A 26,340-nucleotide genomic window follows, 5' to 3' on the forward strand; every position below is an offset into this window, starting at 1 on the left:
AACACTTCAGATTAGGTTTAGGATCGTTGGTTAGTCAATAAGTAAGTCAATAAGTAAGTCAATAAGTAAGTCAATAGCTTCTATTCAAAAGACAAATGATGTAAAATGTTAACCTATTTCTATCACCGACGGTTAACGAGGGTGTCATGTGGCCAGCATAATTACCGTCCCCCTTTACGCTTCCAAAGCTTATGTCAGGTATCTATTAGTGTTGGGTGGACTCAGGGGCGTCCGGAAAGGCACGAGTTTCAAAATCTCAATCTTCACGGAGATTCAAACCCGAGACCACTTACACATCTCCTATACGGGAGAATGCCCGCAGATAAGTGCTATCAATAAAAGATATAATAAATGATACATTTCCATAAAGTATTGTATGTAGGCCTTGTATACAGACATTGTATTACGATTTATCCATATGTTTATTTACATTCATATTTCTTCAATTCCTGTAAAGGTGAATTTTTGTTGATGTTATTTTATTATTTTTTAAGTTTCTAAAATTAGATAATGTGAATAATAGAAATAAAAAACTAAATGTACTTACCAGTTTTAAATATCCTAATTCTAATTAGAAAAATAAAATGTAAGATCGTTGTACACAGGACACTGGACAAAGTTACACTTGTGAACTACTGCGCTCTTCGACACTGATCTATAGATCTTTCAATTAGATCTAACTACTGGACATTAAATCAGTGGACCACGAAGTGTAAGTGTAAGGTCATCTTAGTAGCCACTGCGACCTTACTGATAATGCTATCACAGTTGGATGACACCTGCGTTGATAAAAGACTACATTTCCAATCCTAATCTCAAACAGGGGGAACAACTGGGGTGTGAACGAGATGGGTGTAGATAAAGTGGATAATCGAAATTCTCTTCTCCTATTGATTCTGTTCAAAAGTATCTTTTTAATCCGCGTGTACGAGTATCACGCTACCTGGGTCCATCGGGAGCTCAAGGGACTAGTTAAGCTAAGACAATTATTTAATTTTTAAGTATTAACCCTTTTGGTCCGAGCACGGCATGTCATAGAAAGTTGATATTTAGTCACATACTATTTACTCACAATGGCGACCATATTATAAATCTTAGCCCACTAACTCACCGAAAAAAAAAGGAAAAAAGGGGGGGGGGTGAGTTAGTGAGTTACTTTTTTTTTTTTTACATATTGATTTTTCAGTAAAACATCAATTATACGGATATTTGGGGAACGGGAAGGGGAGGGGGAGGCCGGATAATCGATCGTCCGGATAAGATAATGCGAAGTATTTTAAACGTTCCATTTCACCAAAAATATTAAGAAATTTCATAAAAAGGGGGGGGGGGCAACGCGATATACGTAAACATACGATATAAGTCAAATGTACTGGAGGGACAAAGTGTTATACCTAGTAGACCACCATTACTGAGACAGAACATCGCCAACCTTTTGCTCTACATTACCAAGACCACCAGGATACCCTACTTTAAAAAAAAAAAGATAAAAGGCAGTCCGGATATTTGACTTTCCGGATAACTAACGTCCGGATAAAAGACGTTCTTCTGTATTCATATTGAAATTCTAAAAAAAAAAAATAAGTATTAATTATTAAATATTTACATGTTTATTTACTAATGACTATGTACTTTACATGTGGTATCTTTCAGAAATAAATAACGTAGCGTCCTAGTTCAAACCTCGTTCAGGACTACAAGGCATGAGTGTTTAAACTCGGGAACATCGCGACGACAGTCCGAGTCGCAGTACTATCAGTCCAGAAGGTCCAGCCAGCTTCTGTAATTGGACAGGGAGACACAATGGTACCTAAGTCTTTAGAACAACCTTTTAATAAAGTCATTTTAGACCTTCTTAATTAAATACAAACTATTTGATTTCTCTCTGTCTCTGTCTCTCTCCATCTCTCACCCCTGTTCTCTGTCTCTCTCCATCTCTCACCCCTGTTCTCTGTCTCTCTCCATCTCTCACCCCTGTTCTCTGTCTCTCTCCATCTCTCACCCCTGTTCTCTGTCTCTCTCCATCTCTCACCCCTGTTCTCTGTCTCTCTCCATCTCTCACCCCTGTTCTCTGTCTCTCTCCATCTCTCACCCCTGTTCTCTGTCTCTCTCCATCTCTCACCCCTGTTCTCTGTCTCTCTCCATCTCTCACCCCTGTTCTCTGTCTCTCTCCATCTCTCACCCCTGTTCTCTGTCTCTCTCCATCTCTCACCCCTGTTCTCTGTCTCTCTCCATCTCTCACCCCTGTTCTCTGTCTCTCTCCATCTCTCACCCCTGTTCTCTGTCTCTCTCCATCTCTCACCCCTGTTCTCTGTCTCTCTCCATCTCTCACCCCTGTTCTCTGTCTCTCTCCATCTCTCACCCCTGTTCTCTGTCTCTCTCCATCTCTCACCCCTGTTCTCTGTCTCTCTCCATCTCTCACCCCTGTTCTCTGTCTCTCTCCATCTCTCACCCCTGTTCTCTGTCTCTCTCCATCTCTCACCCCTGTTCTCTGTCTCTCTCCATCTCTCACCCCTGTTCTCTGTCTCTCTCCATCTCTCACCCCTGTTCTCTGTCTCTCTCCATCTCTCACCCCTGTTCTCTGTCTCTCTCCATCTCTCACCCCTGTTCTCTGTCTCTCTCCATCTCTCACCCCTGTTCTCTGTCTCTCTCCATCTCTCACCCCTGTTCTCTGTCTCTCTCCATCTCTCACCCCTGTTCTCTGTCTCTCTCCATCTCTCACCCCTGTTCTCTGTCTCTCTCCATCTCTCACCCCTGTTCTCTGTCTCTCTCCATCTCTCACCCCTGTTCTCTTTCTCTCTCCATCTCTCACCCCTGTTCTCTGTCTCTCTCCATCTCTCACCCCTGTTCTCTTTCTCTCTCCATCTCTCACCCCTGTTCTCTGTCTCTCTCCATCTCTCACCCCTGTTCTCTGTCTCTCTCCATCTCTCACCCCTGTTCTCTAGCACGTTCTTTCTCTCTTAAACCAGTTCTCTCTTACGCGCGCACGCACACACACACGCACACACACACGCACACACACACGCACACACACTCCTTTAAAATAAATTTTCTTTCATAAACTTTTTTTTACGTCGCCTTTTTTGTTTCAGTAGTTCATCGAGGGCTGGACACTGGTCACTTGTAGCCACAGATCACATCAGCACATCAAAAGTAAAATGCCGACTTTGATGTCCCCTCCTTCCATTGTTAACGTCTATTAGGTAAACTCCTCTGCGACCACGTAACCACACCCTAACCACACCTACCATTGACCAAATATTATATACAATGTGGTACATTCAAGTTATAAGATATTTATTTCAACCATGGAGTATGTTGATCTGTTGAGGGGAACATTGCTTGGCTGTTAATCCCAAGCCATGTGTTTCAATCCTTAAGTCCTTGCTCAGTAGATATCTTTACTCAGTGAAGGCTATTTAGCGCATAAATCCCTATTTCGATTATATTTTTTTTTTCAAAATTGTCCATTTGATTCCTTTTGTTTTACACAGCTTATATCACTGACCTAGTGGAGTTTGGACACGTTATTTCGGCAACTTCCGAGTGTCGGATCAAGTTGAAACTTTGCACAATTATTCATGAATCAATAAAAATAAATAAACCAATTAGATAATCAATTAGTCGTAATTAATTAATTAATTTTAATATAGAGTATTTCCTGAGAAGTGTATTCTCTCGCAAGATAGTCTCCCGTATTTATTTTTTTCTTATTATAGTGAATAGTTCTAGAAATGGTGTATTTTAAACAAAAAACTGGCTGCATTGTTAATTTTACAAATTACTTTTCACTTTCAGAAAAAAAGTAACTGTTGCCATCATTCTTCTTCTTCGTTCTCATTGTTATGTTGGAGTGTTCAGATGACTAGACCAATATATGAGATGAACTGTTGGAGGGTTCAGATGACTAAACCAATATATGAGATGAACTGTTGGAGTGTTCAGATGACTAGACCAATACATGAGATGAACTGCGCAGTGGTTTCCAAATCAGGGAGCTCTCCATATTGTTTTCTTTCTATTGGGGTGTTTTGGGGCCAGTGTCTTATTCGGGCCTCTTGGTAAAGAGAGCAGTTTTGGAGGACGTGGTCGGCATTCTCTGGTGATACTCCACATGGGCAGATTTTGTTGCCATCAGAATTTTGAAAGATCTAAAATCTCACTATATCGGATTTTCAATATATTTTCTTGTTTTGAGATCTATACGGGGTAAACGGGACGGGCAGACAGACAGACCGCACAAAACTAATACCGTCTATTCCCATTTAGGGGGCCGCTAAAAGGTAATCCTAATAGAAGTATCTCAGATTCGATCAAACCAACTCTTTTTAAGGCTTGGGTTTCAATTCATGGAGTTTTTGTCCTTCACAAACTCATCTAGGGTTGCTTGGTCAGGAAGAGCAACGTCTCCTATGGAATCTATTGTTGCTGGTGATTGTTTCTGGTGACTGTTGCTGGTGACTGTTGCCGGTGACTGTTGCTGTTGATTTTTGTTGGTGACTGTTGGATGCCACTCGCAGTCGTCTGATTTTTAGGTAAGAATAAAATATCCTGGTGGAGCCACTGTCCCGGTAGTTGTCATGACAACCATAATAACATGTATAGTGAGATGCTGAAAGGTTATGTACAGAAAAGGATTTTATGACAGCTCCACACATGTATTACGGCTTTAAAATAAACAGTCCCGTCATGCAACGTTTTTGATACAGTAAAAAATGATCAGTGCAAAAATGTCAACAACAACTGAGGGTGTATGTTACATGTAATTAAATCAATGTAACTGTAGGACTGGACCACTGCAGTCTGAGGACACGGAGTCTTAGAAGTCATGTGATGATGTTATCAGATCAAGAGTTCTCAAAAGACTGTCGTCTAGAATGATATGTTTAATAGTGGCACACTAAAAGTTATTTTGTAGTTTTTCTTTCTATTGTGTTACTTATTTTTAAATGTCGCAAGGAGAAGAATTATTTCAAATTTAAAAAAAAATAATAAAATAGTGTATATTTGCGTTTATTTACAAAAAAAAAAAGACTTCATTAGTATTAATGTCATTGTATATAGTTGAAACAGTTATTAATAGAATATATAGTGCCATAATTTTGTTTCTGATTTTCTGTCTTTTTTTGTTTGTTTGTTTGTTTTAACTCTTTTCCCCCACATTGTTAAAGCAAAAGTGATCCTGGAAATCTACATCAAAGTTAAGACAAAATGTATCTTTCATCTTTTGTGCGGTAAATATCATTTCAGTGTCACATGATTTAATCTCTTTCTCAGTAGCTTATCAGCATAGTATTCTTTATCTCTTTCACAGTAGCTTATCATATCAACAGCGGGCGGGTACTTCACATCAAAGTAAATATTGCCTAGCCACCTTTTGTTAGGTCCTGACCGAAGTCACAGTTTGGGTGGGTAAACTTGGACACTAACAAAAGCCGTGGGAGGAGCTGGACCTGAACCTGTCAAGTGTTCTTTTGATTGGTCCACTCTTGTGGTCAGTGATATAGTTGATTCTGCATCACTAGTTTTAAAATAATATAAATCTATGACAATTTTTATTAATTTCAAATGCAAATTTTATGAAGCTTATACAAAACATAATTAGTTTCATATTCTAGTCTATGACAGCGAGTTTTAGAATATATAGAAAATTGTCATATAGAAAAAAGGAGACAAAAAAAGGGGAGTTTATGAGAGGAAGACGAGCTATTGAGTGGAGCTGAACATGAACATACTCCAGAAGATACGTGTTCCGATGTTTCTGAACAAGTTAGCGACTCTAGTAGCATTCACGTTCAGAAGTGTCTAGTAAAGTTGATGACTTATCCGAGTCTGCATTAACAATTCATGTAACGAATATAACTGAGAAATAGGACAAGATGAATATACAATATATCAATGGGAACAGAACGACAACCAATAGAGCAATGGTGATGGAGATGAAAGCAAGAAGTCCATCGCTAGTTATAGTTGTCCAAAGTGCTCTTAGTTTTTTTTTATAGGTACAATTTATTTACAGGGTATATTTTTTTTAATCCGCTTGGCTTATAAATGAGTGATTACGCTGTGAAGTGGCGTGTCAAGGAAGTTTCTGCACGTTGAAGCTAACAATGACTGGGTCGTGAAGCATCGTATAACACAAGAACACTTCAAAAAGATTATAGTATTGGTTATTGACTAAGACGCTCTACGAGTAATGGATTTACACACAATCTTAAACAATGTGGCAACACAGGATTTAGTTCGACAACGAAAGATATTCTGACATCACAAATATCTTAAGGCTTACGGTAGGAAGAACCCTTTTGTGAGGAGTTTCATTTTCTTGTGTTATGCTTTAACCCTTTATGTAATATCAAATAATTCTACATCAAGTTATAAACTTTTGAATTCAAACTAATTCAGTTGGCGCTTGTACAGTAATTGTCTGTAGACACAGAGATTCCCTATTCTGAAGCTCACAAGCCAAGCTGCACGTAGAAATAGAATACTTTACGTAAATATAATCACGCATATGTTTTCGATGCATTATCAATCTGTACATATTATGAGGCATGGAAGTCAGTCAATTGGCACGCAATTTGCGGGTCTGGTAGTCTGCTAATGCCTGGTCCGAACTCGACACCCACTGGAGTTGAGGGATAGCTTGAGAAGGGTAAAAGTGATCTAGAAATGGAGAGAGAGAGAGAGAGAGAGAGAGAGAGAGGAAAAAAGAGAAATGGACCATTCATTTTGACATGTATGTATTGAAGGAATAAGTTTAAAGTTCAAAGGCTCAGCTAAAACAAAGAATCTCCACCTTTAAATTCGTAGTCTATTTGTTTGGGGATATCAGACATTGGATATTCATCTACCATGTCATGCATACACACACAGTATTTCAAATAATAACAAGATGATAAATGAAATTTGTTAGTCACTTAAACTTGTAGTAGGCCCCTGAGATACATTAAATGACACACCAACACTAGTCATTAGGGTAGCATGTTTCCCGTGGGCGCTGGTTCACTACTGTGATGGTGGGCACCCTACAGCAGTTTAAGTTTTTAAAAAATAACCATCCAACATGTATCAATACGTTTACAAAAAAGAAAAGGCCTTTAAAATTTGAACTTTCACACGTTAATATCACACAAGACAATATTAGGCCAGACAAGGCCTACTCTATAAATCTTAGAGAGTTTTGTGGATATAAGCATCAAGCTTGCGTCTCCCCCCACTGAGAGAGGCTCACCATGCTGAGAAGTTGATTGACTGACAGATCTTTCCAGTCGTTGAAGTCAAGGTCGTCTTTTATCTATCTTCAGGACACCCTTTCCTTAATAATATATATATGTCACGGATGAATGTGTGTATGTATGTATAATCTATTTTTACAATCTGCGCGAATGACCGGAAGTGTGTTTTGTTGTCAGACAGAGACCAGCTTGTGTGAGATGCAGTAAAGATGATTAAAGTTTATGTGTTGATCTAGTGGTTTCATAGTTTGATTTCGTTAACTAGAACTGAACCAGGGACACCTAGACGTATCGAGACCTGAGGTAGATTCTATAGAGTTATTATTATAAATAGAATAAGAAAGCTGTGACAATATATATATATATATATATATATTTCGCCATTATCTACCTTCAGATATCTAGTTAACAATGAGCTCTATTATCCCAAAGCTTCTATCAATTCACCCTGTGTCTGTCTGTCTGTTTGTCTGTCTGTCTGGTACACACTCAGTACACGTTATTTCTTCCACTTCCCATTTTCGTATCAAGTTAAAATTGTAGTCTTTAAAAAATAATGAATCAATAAAAAAAAAGTAACCAATTAATTAGTTAAGTTGTGGTAATTAATTAATTTAATTGGATATTGAAAAAGGGTAAATTTTTACAGTATTAAGATATATTGCTACAATTTTGCAGTTCTTTCCATTAGATTTTTTTTTAAGTTTTTTTTTTTATTTTCTTGAAATATCTTCAGATTTATTAATAAACTAGACACTGTTGTTGTTTTTTTGGTGACATTATCTAAATAGTGCCGATGTGACATAAACTATCTGTCTATCTCTCCAGGGGGTGGGAGACAGCCTACTATTTCAATGTACTTTTGCCCTAAACGTTCTACAAGTCCAGGTTTTAGAAACTGAAATTTGAGTTTTCTCTTGACCTCCCCCCCCCCTCCATTCCCCAATATTCCTTTTCTTCTGTCCATCATTACAGCAGGGGCGGGAGAGAGGGAGGGGGTTGTCTGCAAAACCCAGCGCTGACAAGGTAGTCTAATTCAAAGAAACCAGTTTGGGTTAGGCGGGGGGGGGGGGGGGGGGGGAAGGGGGGAAAAGACAGGAGAGGGTAGGGGAGTTAAATGGGAAGCAAGAGCACAGAACCCGCTATCAATAGAAATATCGGATTACCTCCCTTCTCAGATTTCATTCAATGGTGGTAAACTCCACTTTTGCCATGACCCGCCCCAGCGCCGACATTTTTTCTTCTTTCCTATTTTTTCTTTCTTTCTACCATGTAATTCTCTCTCTCTCTCTCTCTCTCTCTCTCTCTCTCTCTCTCTCTCTCTCTATTTCGAAACGCTGCATTCTAACATTACATTTCTCCCCGAGAGTAACAGAGTTGGTGGACTAGTCAGCTCAGACGGAGTGTCGACTGAGTACTGAAACCACGTCTGCTAGACGCTCAGTATGCAGACTATAAATAGACTACCGCGTTACGGTGTGCCGCTGTTGTTATTTAGGATATAGACTTATAGATCTAGAACTATTTTTTTGTTTCGCCAGGGTATTTGTTTCAAGGAGTGATACTATATGTGTGTGTGTGCATCTCAATAGAAACATGCATTTGACTTTTCTAGTTCATCTTGGTTGTTCTATGTACAGCCAATAAAGCGGTGTTTTGTGTAATATACATATTAGTGGTTCCGTGACAATGTTCTATTTATAGTGACCAATTTCTAGGATTATTTCAGTTGTGACATTTTGATATATAGTCAAGTGAATGCTTCTTTAACATTTTTTATGTAGTCAAGTGCAGACATCTATAAACATTTGTAAGTTTGTTTCGGAATATTGTAACTATACCTACGTCATGTTTTTCTTTTTTTAAAAAGTGTTAACTGAATCCTGCATCGGAAACACGGTAGGGGCTCATTCATTATTCTCGTAGATTGAAGAACCTGGTTCAAATCCAGGTTTGGGGCACACGTATAGATTAAAAGTATTGATGGAGAAAAATTAGGTCCTAACCCTTGAGGTAGGAGAGGGGGCATCTGATCTCTCATGTTTTAGCCGCCTCTTTTGTTCTGTATGTCAACTTATATCCTAAGAAGGACAATGTAAAATATCAGCAAGTCTACAAGTTTTCAAAATGGCCTTAGGAGATTCTTCTCGAGATGTATGTACATTGTAGTAGTAGGCAAAGGGAAGGAGTGTCAGTGACCTTCACCTTGAAAAGTTCAAACTGAATTATAAATTTATATTCCGCACCATTCTTTTTCCTCTCTTTTTTTTTTTTTCTGCTGTTGTGTTTCTCTTTCGCCATCTTGGTGCTGAGCAGAGGCTAGATGTATATCTCTGTAACGGTAACAAATGATCAGTTATTATGTGAATAAGTAATTAGACATGTAGGCCCTATTAACAAGTTGTGAATGCTAGTCTAGTGTATTAGTGGTACAAAACTATCTAGATTCTATGACCTGATTTTATTTTTTAACTCTTTCTCTCCTGATTGACTATGCCATGGTTGATTTGGCCCCAATTAAACTAAATTGATTTTTGAGTTTATAAACTTTAATTTGTGTTGTGTAAAAAGAGCATGCTTTCTCCTACTCTTTAATACCAACTATAACATTTCCTGATAACAAACAAAAAAGTTATTGAAGTTTTATCCTAACAGGATAGTGAAATACACATGAGCAAAACGAATAATACTATCGTAACGAGGAAAATAATTACGGAGAGAAAGAGTTAAAGCAAACTTTGGCGTATCTTCGTTCGGGACATATATTCTGTTAATATAACTGAGCTATTTATAACGCTAGTGTTGAATAGTTATATCTATGCAACAAAAGCTTGAACTTTCCTTCTGTGGACATTTTTCATCTTCTCTTAGTGTTACGTCACCATTTCCTTGCCCTGTGAAATTTCCTCAAAGTCTAAGCAAAATAAAAAAAAATTAAAAAGTAAAGTTCCCCTTTCAGAGCCTTTGGTCTATAGAGCAGATGATGCAAAGGCCATCTATTTCTGTGGCCTACGGTTAACTAGGGTGTCATGTGGCCAACACAAAGCAACAACCGTTTTTACTTTTTCCCCAACTAATGTCAGGTCCCCATTAGAGCTGGGTGGACTCAGGGGCTTCTCTGAGTCTTAAGCGAATTAACAAGAAACAAACGTGTCTTGTTTATACTTGGTTTGTGTTTGTTATATTGTTTGTATTCAGCACTAAATTGTTCTCGATGTTTGTGATGCAGTTTGTGTGTGTGTGGGATCTCATTTCAGTGAACTTATGACCCAAAACATGCATGTGAATAACATGGATATCTTATAAGAAAATTATTTCTACTTAGTAACAAGGATTATCCACATGCTCTAGACTAATTTCTTGAAAGATGAATCAAGAGGACTCTAGTTCGCTGCCAACTTCTGCCGCATTCAAACAGGAGCCTGGCTTAATTGAAAGTTCGAGCCAGGAAATGGCAGATAAGTCGAGTCAATCTGTCTGTGCCGCTGATCGAACGGTGGAGGAAAGCAACTTTGTTAAGTCCCCTGAAGACTTGTCCTACCCTTCTGGGCCATCATTAGCCAAGAAAGCGCGGGTAGCCAAGGAAGCCGCAAGATTGATCGCGGCCAGCGAAGGGAGTTCCGGTGAGAAAAATAATAGTACCTCTCCAGGGCCAGCGGTGTCGCCACCAAATTTTTTAACGGTGCCAGCTGTGGCGGCGACGTCACCTGCTGCATCAGCTAGCGGACACGTGCACACGGTGATCAAGTCTGAACCTCGTGACGACATTAAGGTAAGTTTTCAATAGTGCTTGATGTCTTGGCGTAGACAAAGAAAAACAAGTCTCGTCTTTGTTAATCCTTATGAATACAAATAACAAACAAAATGAAAGAAAATACTTTAAAAAAAAACAACAACAAAGCATATATTGAGTTCAAATGCTGCAATAACTTTCAATATTACAAGGTTTATTTCTCATTTTTCTATACTAAGCAAAATTAATAATGTACCACTAATTGATTAACTAATTGGTTAATTCTTTTATTGATCCGTGTGTTAAAATCGACAATGAGTAATTGTGCGAAGTTTCAACTTGATCCGGGAATGGGAAGTAGGATACAAACGTGTCAAAGAGTTCACCCAGACAGACAGACAGACAGAGTGAGTTATTATAGGCTTTGTACAAAAGAACATCTTAGCTTATAAAATACAGACATTACGTCAAAAGAAAAAGAGATTACGCCCTACGCGTCATGCATTTATTTTGTATGTGTATGTTGCCATCAGGGGCGGACTGGCTATATGGGCATTCGGGCCCGGTGGGCCGGCTAGGGCCACAGAAAGTGCCGCATGGGTGCCATTATGCATTAAATTGTTAAAGGTTTTATAATATTTTTTTTTTACAAACGGGGCCCTCTGAAATCTCTCTGCAGTGTAATAGTAATTTAATTTTTACAAATTTTCCGAAATAATGAAATAGCCTACATCCGTGGACAGTGCTACTAGTAGTAGGCTTCATCCTTTTAGGGGCTACACACTAATCGATTAAAAAGCAAAATAAGACCTATGTTTTTTTTTTTTATAGAAATCTAGAGATCAATGTATGCATGTGAACAGTTATCGATGCTCAAACTAATACAATGATTTTGAGGACAGGTATACCTATAATTGGATGTCCATCAAATGATATGTAATTTATGGGCCTTATTATATAGAAATGCCTGGGCCGATTTCGACACCCAGTCCGCCTCTGGTTGCCATAACCGGAAAATATATAACATAATGAAATGGGAAACTATTTTTAATAAAGATTCACTTTTGTAACACTACATTAATTGATAAGCAACCATCGTTACTTTTTATTGCTTATTGATAAGCTGACAACCTACATACAATCCCTCTTGTCTAGAAGTATATGTGTTTATTTGGTTAAAATTTTGGCACTATGAAATTTCTAGAAATCCGCTCTAAGACCCCCCCCCCCCCCCCCAAAAAAAAAAGCATTCTTAGTTGCTAAGTATAACATACTTCCCTTTTAACTAAAAATAAGCTAGGTTAGCAGCTTCTAGATCATTTAATGCGCCTTTAGCAGCACTATGCATTGAGGCTTAATTGTTGTCTTTTATGTTATCGTAGATCTTGTCTTCTCGAAGCCTTCTCCTCTTAAATTGTCAATCTCAAGACTGCTGCCAACTTAAATTGTCAATCTCAAGACTGCTGCCAACTTAAATTGTCATTCTCAAGACTGCTGCCAACTTAAATTGTCAATCTCAAGACTGCTGCCAACTTAAATTGTCAATCTCAAGACTGCTGCCAACTTAAATTGTCATTCTCAAGACTATTGCCAACTCAGATTGTCATTCTCAAGTCTATTGCCAACTCAGATTGTCATTCTCAAGACTATTGCCAACTCAGATTGTCATTCTCAAGACTATTGCCAACTCAGATTGTCATTCTCAAGACTATTGCCAACTCCTACTTACTAGATGATGAGCCAAAACGACATGTTTCTTTAATAATCTAACATGTGCGGCACGACAAAGCCAATTCATTAAAATGAAGACAAAATCTGTATAAAACAGGATACCATGGAAACAAGAAACTTTACTCTGAGAAAAAGTTGGTAACGAAAGACACGTTCCCATAATACCCCTCCCCCCCCCCCCCACACACACACCCACCAATCCCTAGTTCTCTTTCATCTTGAATCTTATGAATCACAGATTGAATTACGTCACCAGATACGCCAGAACATACACATTACTGTAAAAATGAGAAAACTCATACACCTAGAGTTAACATTAAACACATATTTATATATATTTGTAGGCTATATAAAGGGAGCCAGCGTGACCCAGGCTTTCTCCCAAAACTCCAGGACCCACCCACCCCCTTTCTCTTATTACAGACTGCGTTCAGCCTAGAGAATACATCTCATTAAGGTCTGACTGTTTACACTTCTAGGGCATGTCATTTGAGACGGGAGCAAACTTTTTACAGGACCTGGCATTAGTGAGAACAGGAGATGAGACGGGAAGGAGGGGGGTAAGATAGAGAGAAGGAGTGAGAGAGAGAGAGAGAGAGAGAGAGAGAGAGAGAGAGAGAGAGAGAGAAAGTGTGTGTGAAAGAGAGAAAGAGATGTGTAGAGTTATCTAACTTTATTGTCCCGGTTGCAAATGTTTGCCCCTAGATATGGTACCGACACAGAGAAAACGACAGTTCTGGATTAAACAACAGGAGAGGGGGAAGTTCTTTTGGACAAGGTTGGAATCTATCACTTTGTACAGCAGACACAGCATGGAGGTCACTTGAACAAAGTCAAATCAGAAGAACTCAGTCTCTCCAGGTCACGACTTTGTCATTTGCAGTAAATGAGCTCACATGCGTTATGTCTGGTGCCCAGTGTCTTATGATATGTCTCTCGTGCACACATTTTTAAAACTAAAAACTAAAACGTGGTGACTATCTCAGGACTCAACGCAATGATTTGTTTTAATTATTGGGTCACGTGACTTAGAGCGTCATACAGATTGTATATGGTGCATGACATTTATCGTCATTTTGACATCTTGGCACATGACGTTTAGCGTCACAGAGACAATCTAGGGAGCAGTTGGCATTTTAGTTTTATACATTTGGGTTAAACATTAGGTCCTAGCTCAAACCTCCCGCAGAACGACAAGGAGTGGGGGGAGGGGCAGGACGACAATCCAAAGCACATCCTCCATGACCAGGCAGACATCAATATAGAATCAAAACGTTAAATCGTTATACGATGCAGCATCATAACGCCTCCTATGTAGTATAACATTTTGTGGCTAAGACAATCGTTTAAAAGTGCTTTGAACTCGTATAAAGACTGGGTTCTTCTGATATAAATATCTATGTGAAGTCCATGTCTGCCTCACTGCAAGTTTTATCTCATTGTTTGGTAAACTTTAGGTCTGTCAGAGTGCACCATTGTCACACATATAGTGTACCTATGTCACTCATGACCTCATTATTTCTGATGTTAGGGTGTATCCATGTCACATGACCTCATTATTTCTGATGTCATTGTGTACCTGTGTGACATATAACCTCGTTATTTCCGATGTCATGATGTACCCATGTCACACATAAAGTCGTTATTTCTGATTTGGCAACTTCCACTTTTAGACATACTGACAGACATACACACATGCAGACACTAGAACAGACAGACACGTAATTATCTCCTGTCCCATAATTCCACGAAGTAAATTTCAGTTTAAAATTCAGTTGAAATCAGAAAAGGAAAACAAATAGATGACATTTAATCCTGTTTCAACATCTTCCTATTCAAGCACACGGATAATGAACCACACAAATAATGTTACCTTTTAGGAAAGTGATAGTGTTCTGAATCAAAGGATGTCATAGATCAAAGAAAATGTCAGACTTCTTGATCTCGTCTCAAATAACTGAAAGTGATAGAACACTAAATAACCCATCATAAAGCGATTGTCGAGACATGGCATACGATCCACGGATAGAGTCATCTCCCCACATCCCCCGCCTCTCCCCGCCACGAAAGTGTCCATTTCTTTTCTCGCGAATCCATTAGCGCTGGAGAAGAACAACAGAGTCTACCTTGACAATTTCAAAAAGACCAAGTACCCTATGTGCTGGTGTCCGGTGTCTGGGCATCGCGCTGGAAGGCATGAAGAGAAAAGGAACTAGTTAAATTCTAGACTTAGTGATTCCTTGGGGGTTCGGACGAGAGGATAAAGTGAACGCCAGACAAAGACACGGTGAAATAGAATGTTGGGTTTTCTTTTTTAATCATACCAATCTGTTTTTTTTTAAAATTTAATTTCATAGATTTAATATAATTGACATGCATATTTTCTACGCCTTTACAAACTGTTATCTCAATTAAACATTTTTAGCTGTTAGAAAAATTTCACAACTCTAGCAAGTTTAGAAATAATAGCTACAATTTTATAAGATAATTTATTCATCCATGCCAATGGATATTGGAGTGATATATATATACACACACACACACACGATTCGATTAAAACCCAAGAACACATAAAATCAACCAAGACAAAGCTAAAAGCTCCACGGTATGTTCTTAGTGCTCTGTCACTCACACCTTTTGAGCCTGGTGTATCCGATTTGTGAGTGACGTATTTCTGTATCCGCTTACCCCAAGCTCGGCTGATCACCTGTTGACCTCTTTCCACAGGAGCTTCCAAGGTCTCATCAACTGCCCCCACTCCTAGTCTCTTTGATAATGTAATTTAGCTAGAAAGTTGTTTGTTAGTCCTCAATAAAGTTTGTACAGTATTTAATACTTGCCACTTTAAAGAAAGAAATATTGTTCTTACAGAAATATTCCTTTGAAAACAAAATTATCTTTGTATTTTCGGGGCGGACACCAAAAAGAAAAGCTTCTGTCCCGTCTGTTAATAGATCTGAAATCTATAAAGAATCGCTTTGAGGAATCAGATTTCACCATCGCCTGTATCGTCTTGAAAATATGTGTAACTGTTTTCTTTTGGTGAAATATGCTAACAGTTGTAATATGCTAACAGTTGTAATATGCTAACAGTTGTGTCCTACACAAACATCATTTACTTGTAATCTTGTTTGTTCTTATTCATTTCGAAGTGTGACATACACCGACTTTATAGTCTCTGACTTTGTTCACATTTTAACATCGAGCTAGCCAACATTACATCCAGAGAGTGAAGATCTGTTAGTCTTTTGGCTGACCCACCACTATCCTCTACCCGCCACTATCCTCTACCCGCCACTATCCTCTACCCGCCACTATCCTCTACCCGCCAATATCCTCTAACTACTTTCCTTTTGCTTTGTAACGTGGCGGATTTTGTTTTGTGTGTGAATAAAATTTGGGAGAGAGAAACAAGGGAGAGAAAGAGAGAGAGAGCAAGTGAGAGAGACATCGAGGGAGAGAGAGAGCATGGGAAAGAGAGGGCAAAGGAGAGAGAGATACAGAGAGATTGAGAGAAAAGGAGGGACACACGGAAAACTGAAAAAGAAATAAAGACAGAGAGAGAGTGAGAAAGATAATTGGAGGATGAGAGAGAGAGAGAGAGAGAGGGTGAGATAATTGGAGGATGAGAGAGAGAGAAATGAAAAGGAGGAGTGAGAAAGATAGTTGGAGGATGAGATATATATATATAGAGAGAGAGGGTGAGATAGTTGGAGGATGAGAGAGAGAGAAATGAAAGAGAGGATTGAGAAAAAAAAAGTTAGAGGATGAAAATAATTTGTATTATCTTTTCTTTTTCAATTTTCTGTTTCGAGTTTTTACCCCGCTCCATCCAGAACGAACTTCCAAAACTTATGTGTAGCCTTGACCAGCATGGGTTCTGAAACCTTCCTACTTCCTTGCCCAGCCCAGCCCTCTCAGGAAATGCCAGTCTGAGAGCCACTGGGACAACAAATACAATTATAATTTCCCCGTAACTCGACACTCTGACGGCCCAAAATGTCAGGATGGAAACTTTAGACTTTATCTCCAGCCTCCCATCTAGTACGCCTTTGCTGGTACTGACCGGTTCCTGTTTCAGATTTTCTACCCATCAAAAATAGAAGAGAGGAAAGGGGGAAGGCAGGGCGTGTTTAGGGGTAAGGGCATGAGGCTTTTCATAGGTGTTACCGGGAGTACAGGAGTAAACTTTGTGACCAGGTTGTCTAATGGCTCAAATTTAGTGTATGGATTGTCTAATGAAAGTAAAAGTCACGCTTTATAAGAATGTTATTTTTTAATGGCTAAGACTTCTATAGCAAAACTCACATCATTAAGTCAGTGGGGTAGGGTAGGGACCTCTATTTATTTTTTTTTTTTTACTCTAACCATGTGAAAAAAAATTAGTTTTGATTATAAATCCAAAAATATTAACATTTGACAAAGCGTACATTAACTCTTTCTGCCTGGCACACATTTTGCATTCTCGGATCAAGTTGAAACCTTGGAAATTATTAATTGTTTCTAGCAAAACATGAATCAATTTAAAAAAAATAACGAATTAATTAGCGGTAATTTTGTTTGTTATTGAAGAAGGGAAATAAATCCTACATTACTGAGATACATGAATGTAAATGTTGAGTTATTCTTCTTAGGTAATTTTTTAAAAAGTATTTTTTATATTTAGCTTGTTATGTATTTTAGGCCTATTAAGAAAGGGCCGTATATTACTATAGATGTCGGCCGCGTCTCTAGTCTGCGAGTCCGAGTGTCCGTGTCCATTGGAATTGAACGCAAAACAATATCTAAGTTTAACCCTGAATCTCACCCCCCCCCCCTTTCCCCGTCGGACAGGATAGCGGGCAGGAGGAACTCGCTGTCCTATTGAGGCTAGTGAAAAGGAGCTTTTGTTCGCTTTTGCTGGCCTTAGTGTTCCAGGTGCTACGCACGTATGCTGCAGCATTTCAAATGAACTTGAGATTCTTAGAAAAAGGTCTGAGCTTCAGGTTTTAAAAGAGGTCTGGGATTAACGTCATAATTTAAATAACTTAAATATTTATTCATGTATTTATTGATTTATTTCCAAAAGACGCCTGGGCTTAAGAATCTAAAAGACCTTTTGGTGTGAAGTGTTCAATTACATCTAGCCTTGTGTTTCAAAGAAAAACTTGCATTTCATTTTAAAGACGTCTTGGCCTGAGATTCTACAAGATATCTGGTCTTGAGATCTTAAGCAACGCCAGTGCTAGATACGTCCAAATACGTCTGGGATTCAACACTGAAACAAAACTTAATTTACGATGAAGATCTCTATACCAAAGGTCCATATCAAGAATTGAACAAGGGAAGACGCTGACGATGTCTTGGAACAACACAGCCCAACCAAAGTACTTACTTGTGTCCTTTCAAAAGACTGGATGAACTAAACACATTCCTCCGACCTTAGTAAATATCTCTTCAAAACCTTCCGTTCATCTGTCTTGTACTAAAATCACCTAACCACTTAGTGTACTGTTAATAACCTTGACATCCGGAAGTGCTACAATGATGTGTGATCTAACCCTTTCCTTAATTGGCTCTTGTCTTATCTTGTCTTATTTTGTCTTAAATACACTGTTCATTTTCTTCTTGCACCAAAGATCTAAGTCACAGTCGCACCAGAATTACACGAAGAGTTAGGTCAAACACAGCCTGACTATCTAGAACTATCAAAATTCTGTTCAATTTGAGTTTTAAGTGGATGCTTTTACGCGGTACAAACATCAGACGTGACCCAGTTCGTCACCTGGTCTTTTAATCTTAGGTTTAACCTAACTCGCTAAATTATGTCTTTAAGAATTCTGCCTGAGAATTAGTTCTTAGTGTGTATTCATGGCACTTATTCTGCAAGTTAATAATTTAATTTTAAGCCCATCTGAAATGCGTTAATGACTCACTTTTTGTGCTGGTCTACCTTGTAGTGTAAATGTTAAGGTTTTAGGTCGGGAGCCACTGGTCTAGAGATGTACACTATCCTCCCCTCCTTTACGTTCACCTAGTCCTTCGTCTGCTGGGACTCCACACATGTCAACCATTTTTTCCATTCCTCCCTGCCATTTGCCTTGGAGAATCTCTTTTCAATGTCCGAAGTTCATTCTTGTATGGTGTCTTCACATCTCTTGCTGTCTGTATCTTCTAAGGGAAGACCTTTTCGAGCCCTGAAGACCTTTTTGAGCCCTGAAGACCTTTGCGAGCCCTGAAGACCTTTTCGAGCCCTGAAGACCTTTTCGAGCCCTGAAGACCTTTGCGAGCCCTGAAGACCTTTTCGAGCCGCCCTGAAGACCTTTTCGAGCCCTTAAGACCTTGTAATATGTCCTTAGAGTTTTAGTTAGCGTTTTTACACTAGTTACCAGAATGTAATTGTAAGTACGCAGTGGATGCAGGAAATTGAAATCAACTGAAGTATTACAGATTTAGGTATATTGTTACTAGGTGTGAAGGTAGTTACAAAATTAAATGAAATATTCTTAAATCTGATAAGTGTCTAGTGCAGTGTTCTAGGCTAGATTAAGTGAACATTTTCTTAGATATGAAGTTTAAAAGTTATACATGAGGTCTACGCCCAATTTTGTTGTATTTTTTTAGCGGCCCCCGAAAAGGGGAAAAGACGCTATTAGTTTTGTGCGAAATGTCTGTCCGTCTGTCCGACTGTCCCGTTTAGATCTCGTAAACTAGAAGAGATATTGAAAATCCGACTTCACAATATTTTAGACCATTCAAAGTTCTGATGCAACGGCTACTTTTTTTTTTCCTGAAAGCGAAAATTCTAATTTTTAAAAATTAATTATGCAAGCAGTTTTTTATAAGAAAAAGCTAATTAGTATGCATTATATGTTAAACCTAATTTAAGACGAATAGTAATCTTATAAACAACATTTTCGTGCACATTTTTCTCTTTTTAGCGGACATTTTTTTTTTGTTTTTGAGGATTCGAATATGAGATTGAGCCTTTTCAAAACAATTAACTTATTTAGTTCGAACCGAGGGTCCCGGGTTCGAATCCTAGGTGAAGACTGGCGGTTGGTCGTTGTGCTGGCTACATGACACCCTCGTTAACCGTAGGCCACAAAAACAGATGAACTTTACATCATCTGCCCTATAGACCACAAACTAGTTAGGCCAGGTTCACATCTAACTTTACATTCACTTTCACGTATCCTTTGATCTGCGGGACGGTTGGGGCACTACACAAGATCTGTTAACCTTCTTTCTCCATTCTTATCTCTCATTTGTCTTTGATATAATTTCATTCGGATGTTCTTTCTGAAAATATTGAAGCCTACCTGGGTGGACCACTGGTCGTGCGGTTTGCGCGCTGGACTGTCGTTTGGATTTATCGACGATCGAAGGTTCAAACCCTGCCTGCTCCCATCCCCCGTCGTCCTGCGGGAGGTTTGGACTAGGAAGTAAACTATCTTCAACTCTGAAGGATTATCCGAATTATGTAAAACATTTTACTTCGGGGGCCGATTTTGAGTTTGTGTTTCCACACAAACTGTCTTTTGTAACCTTGTTTATTTATACTGTCATTTCAAAACCCTTTTCTCGGATCTACAACAGATACATACACTCTTGGTTGGAACTGATTATTTGAGATGTAAAGAAAGCGTCTAGCGCTGTTTAGAGACATGATAGCGCCTGGATGTAAATACGAAGACTTCTGGTTCCAATTCCAATGAAATGAACTTGACTTAATAAACACCTTGTTAAATACCGCGGTAATTTAATATTATCATGAGTATTCTATGCAGCTGCTTCAACCACATTCAAATCACATTTTCAATTGCATTTCTAGTAAATAAGATCTTAGCCTGACGGACGGATGGACAGACATACCACACAAAACTAATAGCGGCTTTTCCACATTTGGGTGGGGAGTGCGCTAAAAAAGAACACCATGATTCTGAAACCAAATAGATCTATCCTGATGTTTTTCTTTTTTCTCTATGTAGTCCATAAGTCCTCACTTCTATCTCCCCCTCCCCACAACCCCCGGGCTCTTTTGTTTGTTTTCTTCAACCATTTATCTTCCCTATAACCTCTCTTTCTCTATCTCTCTCTCTCTCTCTTTCTTTCTCTCTCTTTCTCTCTAGTTTTCTCTATCTCTCTCTTTCTCTCTTTCTTTCTCTTTCTCTCTCTCTCTGTCTCTCTGTCTCAATGTCTCTCTTTTTCTTTCTCTCTTTCTCTTTCTTTTTCTCTTTCACTTTCTTTCTCTCTTTTTTTCCTTTCTCTTTCTCTCTGTCTCTCTCTTTCTTTCTTTTTCTCTCTCTCCCTTTCTCTCTCTCTCTTTCTCTTTTTTTCTCTCTGAGTCATTTTGTCTTTCTTTTTTTCCTCGTGGTTCATCAGTTTCTTATTCGGGATTCGAATCTCTCCAGGAACCACATGGGACAAACTTTGGAACGATACCCTGCTCATGTATCCAGCCAGTATCATATTCTACTGCGTCATCGGCCTATAGTGTGTACAAGCTCTCCCTCAGATATATCCCCGTGTAACCCGATGTCCTGACCAATGGTAACCGGAGATCAAGCCATTTGGCTCGAGTTACATTTCAAATATCACATCTCTTCTGTTGCAATAAGGTTCTAGCAGTAACAACAAGTATCTCACAACCGTTACACTTTATGGCTAAAAAAGTAAGACCCTGTCATTAAAGAAATATTATGAAGTGAGGAAGTCTACACAATAATTGAGTACAGTTTTAAAGGTACCATTTTAGACCTCGCGATCTATGGGGCCGGATGGCGTAATGCTCATTTCTCACTTCATATGCTAGGACAAATTTGTACAAGTTCACTCTTCCCTGGTGCCATAAGAGAATGGAATGGATTGCCTGAATTATCCAGGAAAATCAACGACTTAGCAGAGTAAAAGTCACTAATTGACATGCATGACTGGATTGACACATGAAATGCGTAGGACGTAATTATTTTTCTTAATCTAATGTTTGTAATCTACAAGATAAGATAAAGTCGTCTGCTCAACTATGACTGACGGTTAACAAAGGTGTCATGTGGCCAGCACAACGACCAGCGTCTTTACATCTCCTGATACCAATTAGAGTTGGGGGAGGGGGGCGTCCTAAAAAATACCAAAGTTCAAAATCCAAGTGATCAGGACTCAAACCTGAGAACGTTCTGCTCAGAGGCTAAACGCTTTACCGCATGTCCACCATGCCCTGTGGTTTAAATGGTAGCTTGACCACTTCTGAGAACGTTCTGTTCAGAGGCTAAGCGCTTTACCGTATGTCCACCATGCCTTGTGGTTTCAATGGTTGCTTGAGTACTTCTGAGAACGTTCTGTTCAGAGGCTAAGCGCTTTACCGTATGTCCACCATGCCTTGTGGTTTCAATGGTTGCTTGAGTACTTCTGAGAACGTTCTGTTCAGAGGCTAAGCGCTTTACCGTATGTCCACCATGCCTTGTGGTTTCAATGGTTGCTTGAGTACTTCTGAGAACGTTCTGTTCAGAGGCTAAGCGCTTTACCGTATGTCCACCATGCCTTGTGGTTTCAATGGTTGCTTGAGTACTTCTGAGAACGTTCTGTTCAGAGGCTAAGCGCTTTACCGTATGTCCACCATGCCTTGTGGTTTCAATGGTTGCTTGAGTACTTCTGAGAACGTTCTGTTCAGAGGCTAAGCGCTTTACCGTATGTCCACCATGCCTTGTGGTTTCAATGGTTGCTTGACCACTTCTGAGAACGTTCTGTTCAGAGGCTAAGCGCTTTACCGTATGTCCACCATGCCCTGTGGTTTCAATGGTTGCTTGACCACTTATGAGAACGTTCTGTTCAGAGGCTAAGCGCTTTACCGTATGTCCACCATGCCTTGTGGTTTCAATGGTTGCTTGAGTACTTCCATTTGATAACAGAACGAATCATAATCATATTTTTTGAAAAGCTGAAAACAGAGCAAAGTTGTAAGACATTTCTAAACTCAACACACTTATCTGTTCAGATATTTGACCCCAACTAATAGTGACAATGTCTTCTTTCCTAAGATAAAGAATGAGTGCAGTGTTTTCACATGACTACGCAAACCCAGTTGTGGCCTACATATTTCCCCGCATCTCGTGCAGTTTTAGCCATTGTCCGCCGGCGGTATATTTAGTCTTCCTTTCGTCTTCTGCGCCTTACCCCCGGGACTAAAGACGTTCAATGGACTCGTACAGAAGTCTAGATCCCAACACATGGAGCTGTTTCATATTATGTAGTGTTCTATAAATACATGTGTATCTAAACATATATAAATAGCCAGATTTGATGGCATGTCCGGTAGACAGAATAAAGGTTATATTTATAAATCATGCTTTTTTTAATGATAATATTTATCTATTTATTATGAAATTTTTAAACTCTTGTTTATTAAGCTGATTTTTTTTTATTCAAAGTTACTTTGGCTTCCGTGAGATTGTTTAGTTTTTAGTGAAAATCGCCAATACATATTTATAAATGTTATGCACGCATACATGCGTTTATATACCCGTTGTTCTGTACCAAATAATTCTTCAGTAGTGTTTAAACATTTCACGGCGCTACAAGCATTACTATCCTTCATGATTTCAACGTTCAGGCTACTTATAGAAGTGTCACTCGGGCCCTAGTACATGTTTCAGTATCAGAGTTGTTCACACTTACGTTAAGTACATTCCTTTGGTTAACATTCCAAAGATATCGTCCATTCATTTGTCTTAGACCTAGTTAGTATTGTTTTTATTCATAGTTACCATAATCATTTAACTCTTTTTTTTTTATTACACAAAGCTTATTTGTTCTGGGGGTAGGGTGGCTGAGCGGTTAGCGCTTGGCTTTCGAACCTCGATGAAGACTGGGATTTTGAATTTCGGAATTTTTAGGCGCCCTTGGGTCCACCCAACTTTAATGGGTGCCTGACTTTATTTGGGGAAAGTAAATGCGGTTGCTTTGAGCTGGCCACATGACACCCTGCTCGTTAAGCGTTGGCCAAAGAAAAAGATGACCTTAATATTATCTGCCCTATAGATCGCTAGGTCTGAAAGGGAAACATTGTTTTATCTATATTTGTTTTGCTCTTTTGACTTTTTAGAGAAATTTTATAAAATTTTAAATATCTTTTAAAAAAGTTTACTTATGGATCAAGTGACACACTGCAATAAGTAACAACAATAGCCTAGACCTGCCCCACATTATCGTAGTATGAGAATTTTAAAGTGGATTTTGATATTGGAGAAGAACTCCTTTATACAAGTCACGATTTGACATAGTCAGAGCCAGAGGAATAACATAGAATAAATACCAATAAGAACTCACTATTTCAAACATGTTTCAGAACTCTCGAGTGAAAAGCGTTTCTTCTTATGGTACATTGCTACTTATACCGAACACGAATTGTTAGTATACGAATTGTTAGTATGAAGTGGAGATGAGGGTAAATAGAGGTCAGTCAGAGGAGGTCTAAGTGTTGAACTTTGTCTCCTATCACGTGATACACGTTTTCTCAGCTCACGTGCGGAAAGGGCTATTTGCCCCACTTTGTACGTCACACAAACCCCCCAAAAGAGCACACCGCGAAAATAAGTCTGTCCCAGCATGAAGAGAAGTAACCCGACCCCCCTCAGCATAGTATCTGGAAGAAATATTTGAGTTATTATGTGAGTACTACTTCGGGTCCTTGCCTTGCTAGAGTTTCCCTACTAACAGACCACCAGCGCCCACTACCCCGGGATATATGACATCCAGGCGTGAGGGTACCGCGTCTGAGGGCGGTAACTTTATACGCTCAGCAGATGGGAAGTGGTGTCCCCTTACCGGAAACAATTTTAAAATTTACATGCGTAGCAAATATGGTGGTTCCCCTTTTATGAAACAGATACAGCAAGTCGAATGGTCTAAGATGAAATCTGAACTCTGCTGATAATTTGGGTGATTTCATACCTATTTGTGTAAGTGAGTATCTTGGGGAGTAGTCGGTGGCTTGAAGAGAAATGGAAGGATACATTAATGAAAAACATGACTGGTCAGATCTCCTGGGACAAGAAACATTATGAAATTGGTATCGTAGATATAATATGAACCTTGCTATAAATACTATCAAACGATTGACCACATCTTATCCTACCTGCTACTATCTTGAGACCTATGCCAAGAGGAGCGAATACTTTGTTGTATCTAATATTTAAACTACAGAAAATATTTTTTCCATCAATTAATAATAGTAAAGTTTCCCTTTCAGTCCTTACGATCTATAGGGCAGATGATGTAAAGGTCATCTGTTTCTGTGGCCCACGGTTAATGAAGGTGTCATGTGGCCAGCACAACGACCAACCACCTTTACCTCTCCCCAACCTATCTCAGGTATTCATTAGAGCTGGGTGGACTCAGAGGCGTCCAAAGATTAAATAATTTATATAGTGCTATTATAGTTGAATTCTGAACAAACTACCGCGGAAATAATTTCGTAAATCTTTTGTTTTTGTAGTGTATATTATACTATTTTTTTTAATTTTTTGCTTCGCTTTTTTTTAGTCTAAATTTTAATAAATCTAAAAAACATAATTTGATCTAACAATATCTATGAGGTCATTAAAAATCTTAAAACCTTCAATGCATATATGCATAAACAATGCGATATCCAATACGATTCATAAACTTCCAATAACAGACTTTAAAAAGGCATGTGCCCTACTCTTGCATGACACGACACCCATTATCGACAGGCCCAGACATAGTTTTACATCAACCATACAATACATGCTTCTAATATGAGTCTAATAGCCAGGAATATATCGCTTTATACCACGGCTTGTCCAAGATGGGAGTCTCAGAGTTTGAACGAATGGTGGCCGTGGCTTTCAGATTGCAGATTCACTGATGGGCCATTTGATATTACAATTGTAGACTGCGAGACATTAATAATGTGATCCTTGATTTTTAAATATTAACATTGCGTAAACACTCTCCAAAGGTGATAGAAATTAATATTACATTCATTTTATTTTGTCTGTGTTACAATGACATAGGAATCAGGCTTCATCACGAGAAGTAAAAAAGAATATATATTTAATTCATCGATTTTTTTAAATACTAGACTTGAATTCGATATTTTGTAAAAGAAGAATTTTTTTTTTTTGAAATCCAAATTTTTATAATATTCACTCATTTAATAGATTTGAATCACTATTTTTTTTTTTTAAAATTTGCGGTTGGATTGTTGAAATCTTGTTTGTGTTTTCACCAAGATCCTAGGCTCGAACCAAATGGAAACTGGCACTTCAGTGACATCTGATGTTTTAGTTAACTGTAGCTGAGAAAACACATAGGACAGATGATTGGCTGAATTTAATGTACACGCTCTACAATTCTCCCGCACTGGGATGTTAGGATTAGACAGCTTGGCTACAGCTTGGCTACCTTTCAAGGGGCTCCAAGTGAAATCATGAATCGAGCAGAGCTGTGTTTGCTGAGCGCCTCAATGCAGCACAGATACCTTCACCCAGATATCACTGATTCCCCACAAGTCCACGAAAGAGACCATCACGTCTCTGAGCATTCTAAAGCATGAACTATTGCGCTATGCAAAAGAATCCTGGTTGTTAAGTGAAGGTAGTGATCTAGTACACTTTATAATATTCCAATGATGAGCAT

General features: G+C 38.8%; 1 protein-coding gene across 3 annotated transcripts in view; it reads left to right on the forward strand.

Annotated features, from left to right (window-relative positions):
- Positions 1–8,581: 8,581 nt before the first annotated feature.
- Positions 8,582–26,340, forward strand: part of LOC106073810 (sine oculis-binding protein homolog) — a 97,522-nt gene continuing 79,763 nt past the window's right edge. Inside the window, exons 1-2 of one of the 3 annotated variants that reach the window (XM_056032819.1) lie at positions 8,582–9,137; positions 10,496–11,010. In XM_056032819.1, coding sequence (XP_055888794.1) covers positions 10,606–11,010 — 405 coding nt within the window. In that variant the 5' untranslated portion in view covers positions 8,582–9,137; positions 10,496–10,605. Of the gene's footprint in view, positions 9,138–10,467; positions 11,011–26,340 lie in introns of all 3 variants that reach the window. The other 2 variants (XM_013234454.2, XM_013234455.2) reach the window with 2 other exon arrangements.

The sequence above is a fragment of the Biomphalaria glabrata genome, chromosome 6, assembly GCF_947242115.1.
Source record: "Biomphalaria glabrata chromosome 6, xgBioGlab47.1, whole genome shotgun sequence".
Taxonomy (NCBI): domain Eukaryota; kingdom Metazoa; phylum Mollusca; class Gastropoda; family Planorbidae; genus Biomphalaria; species Biomphalaria glabrata.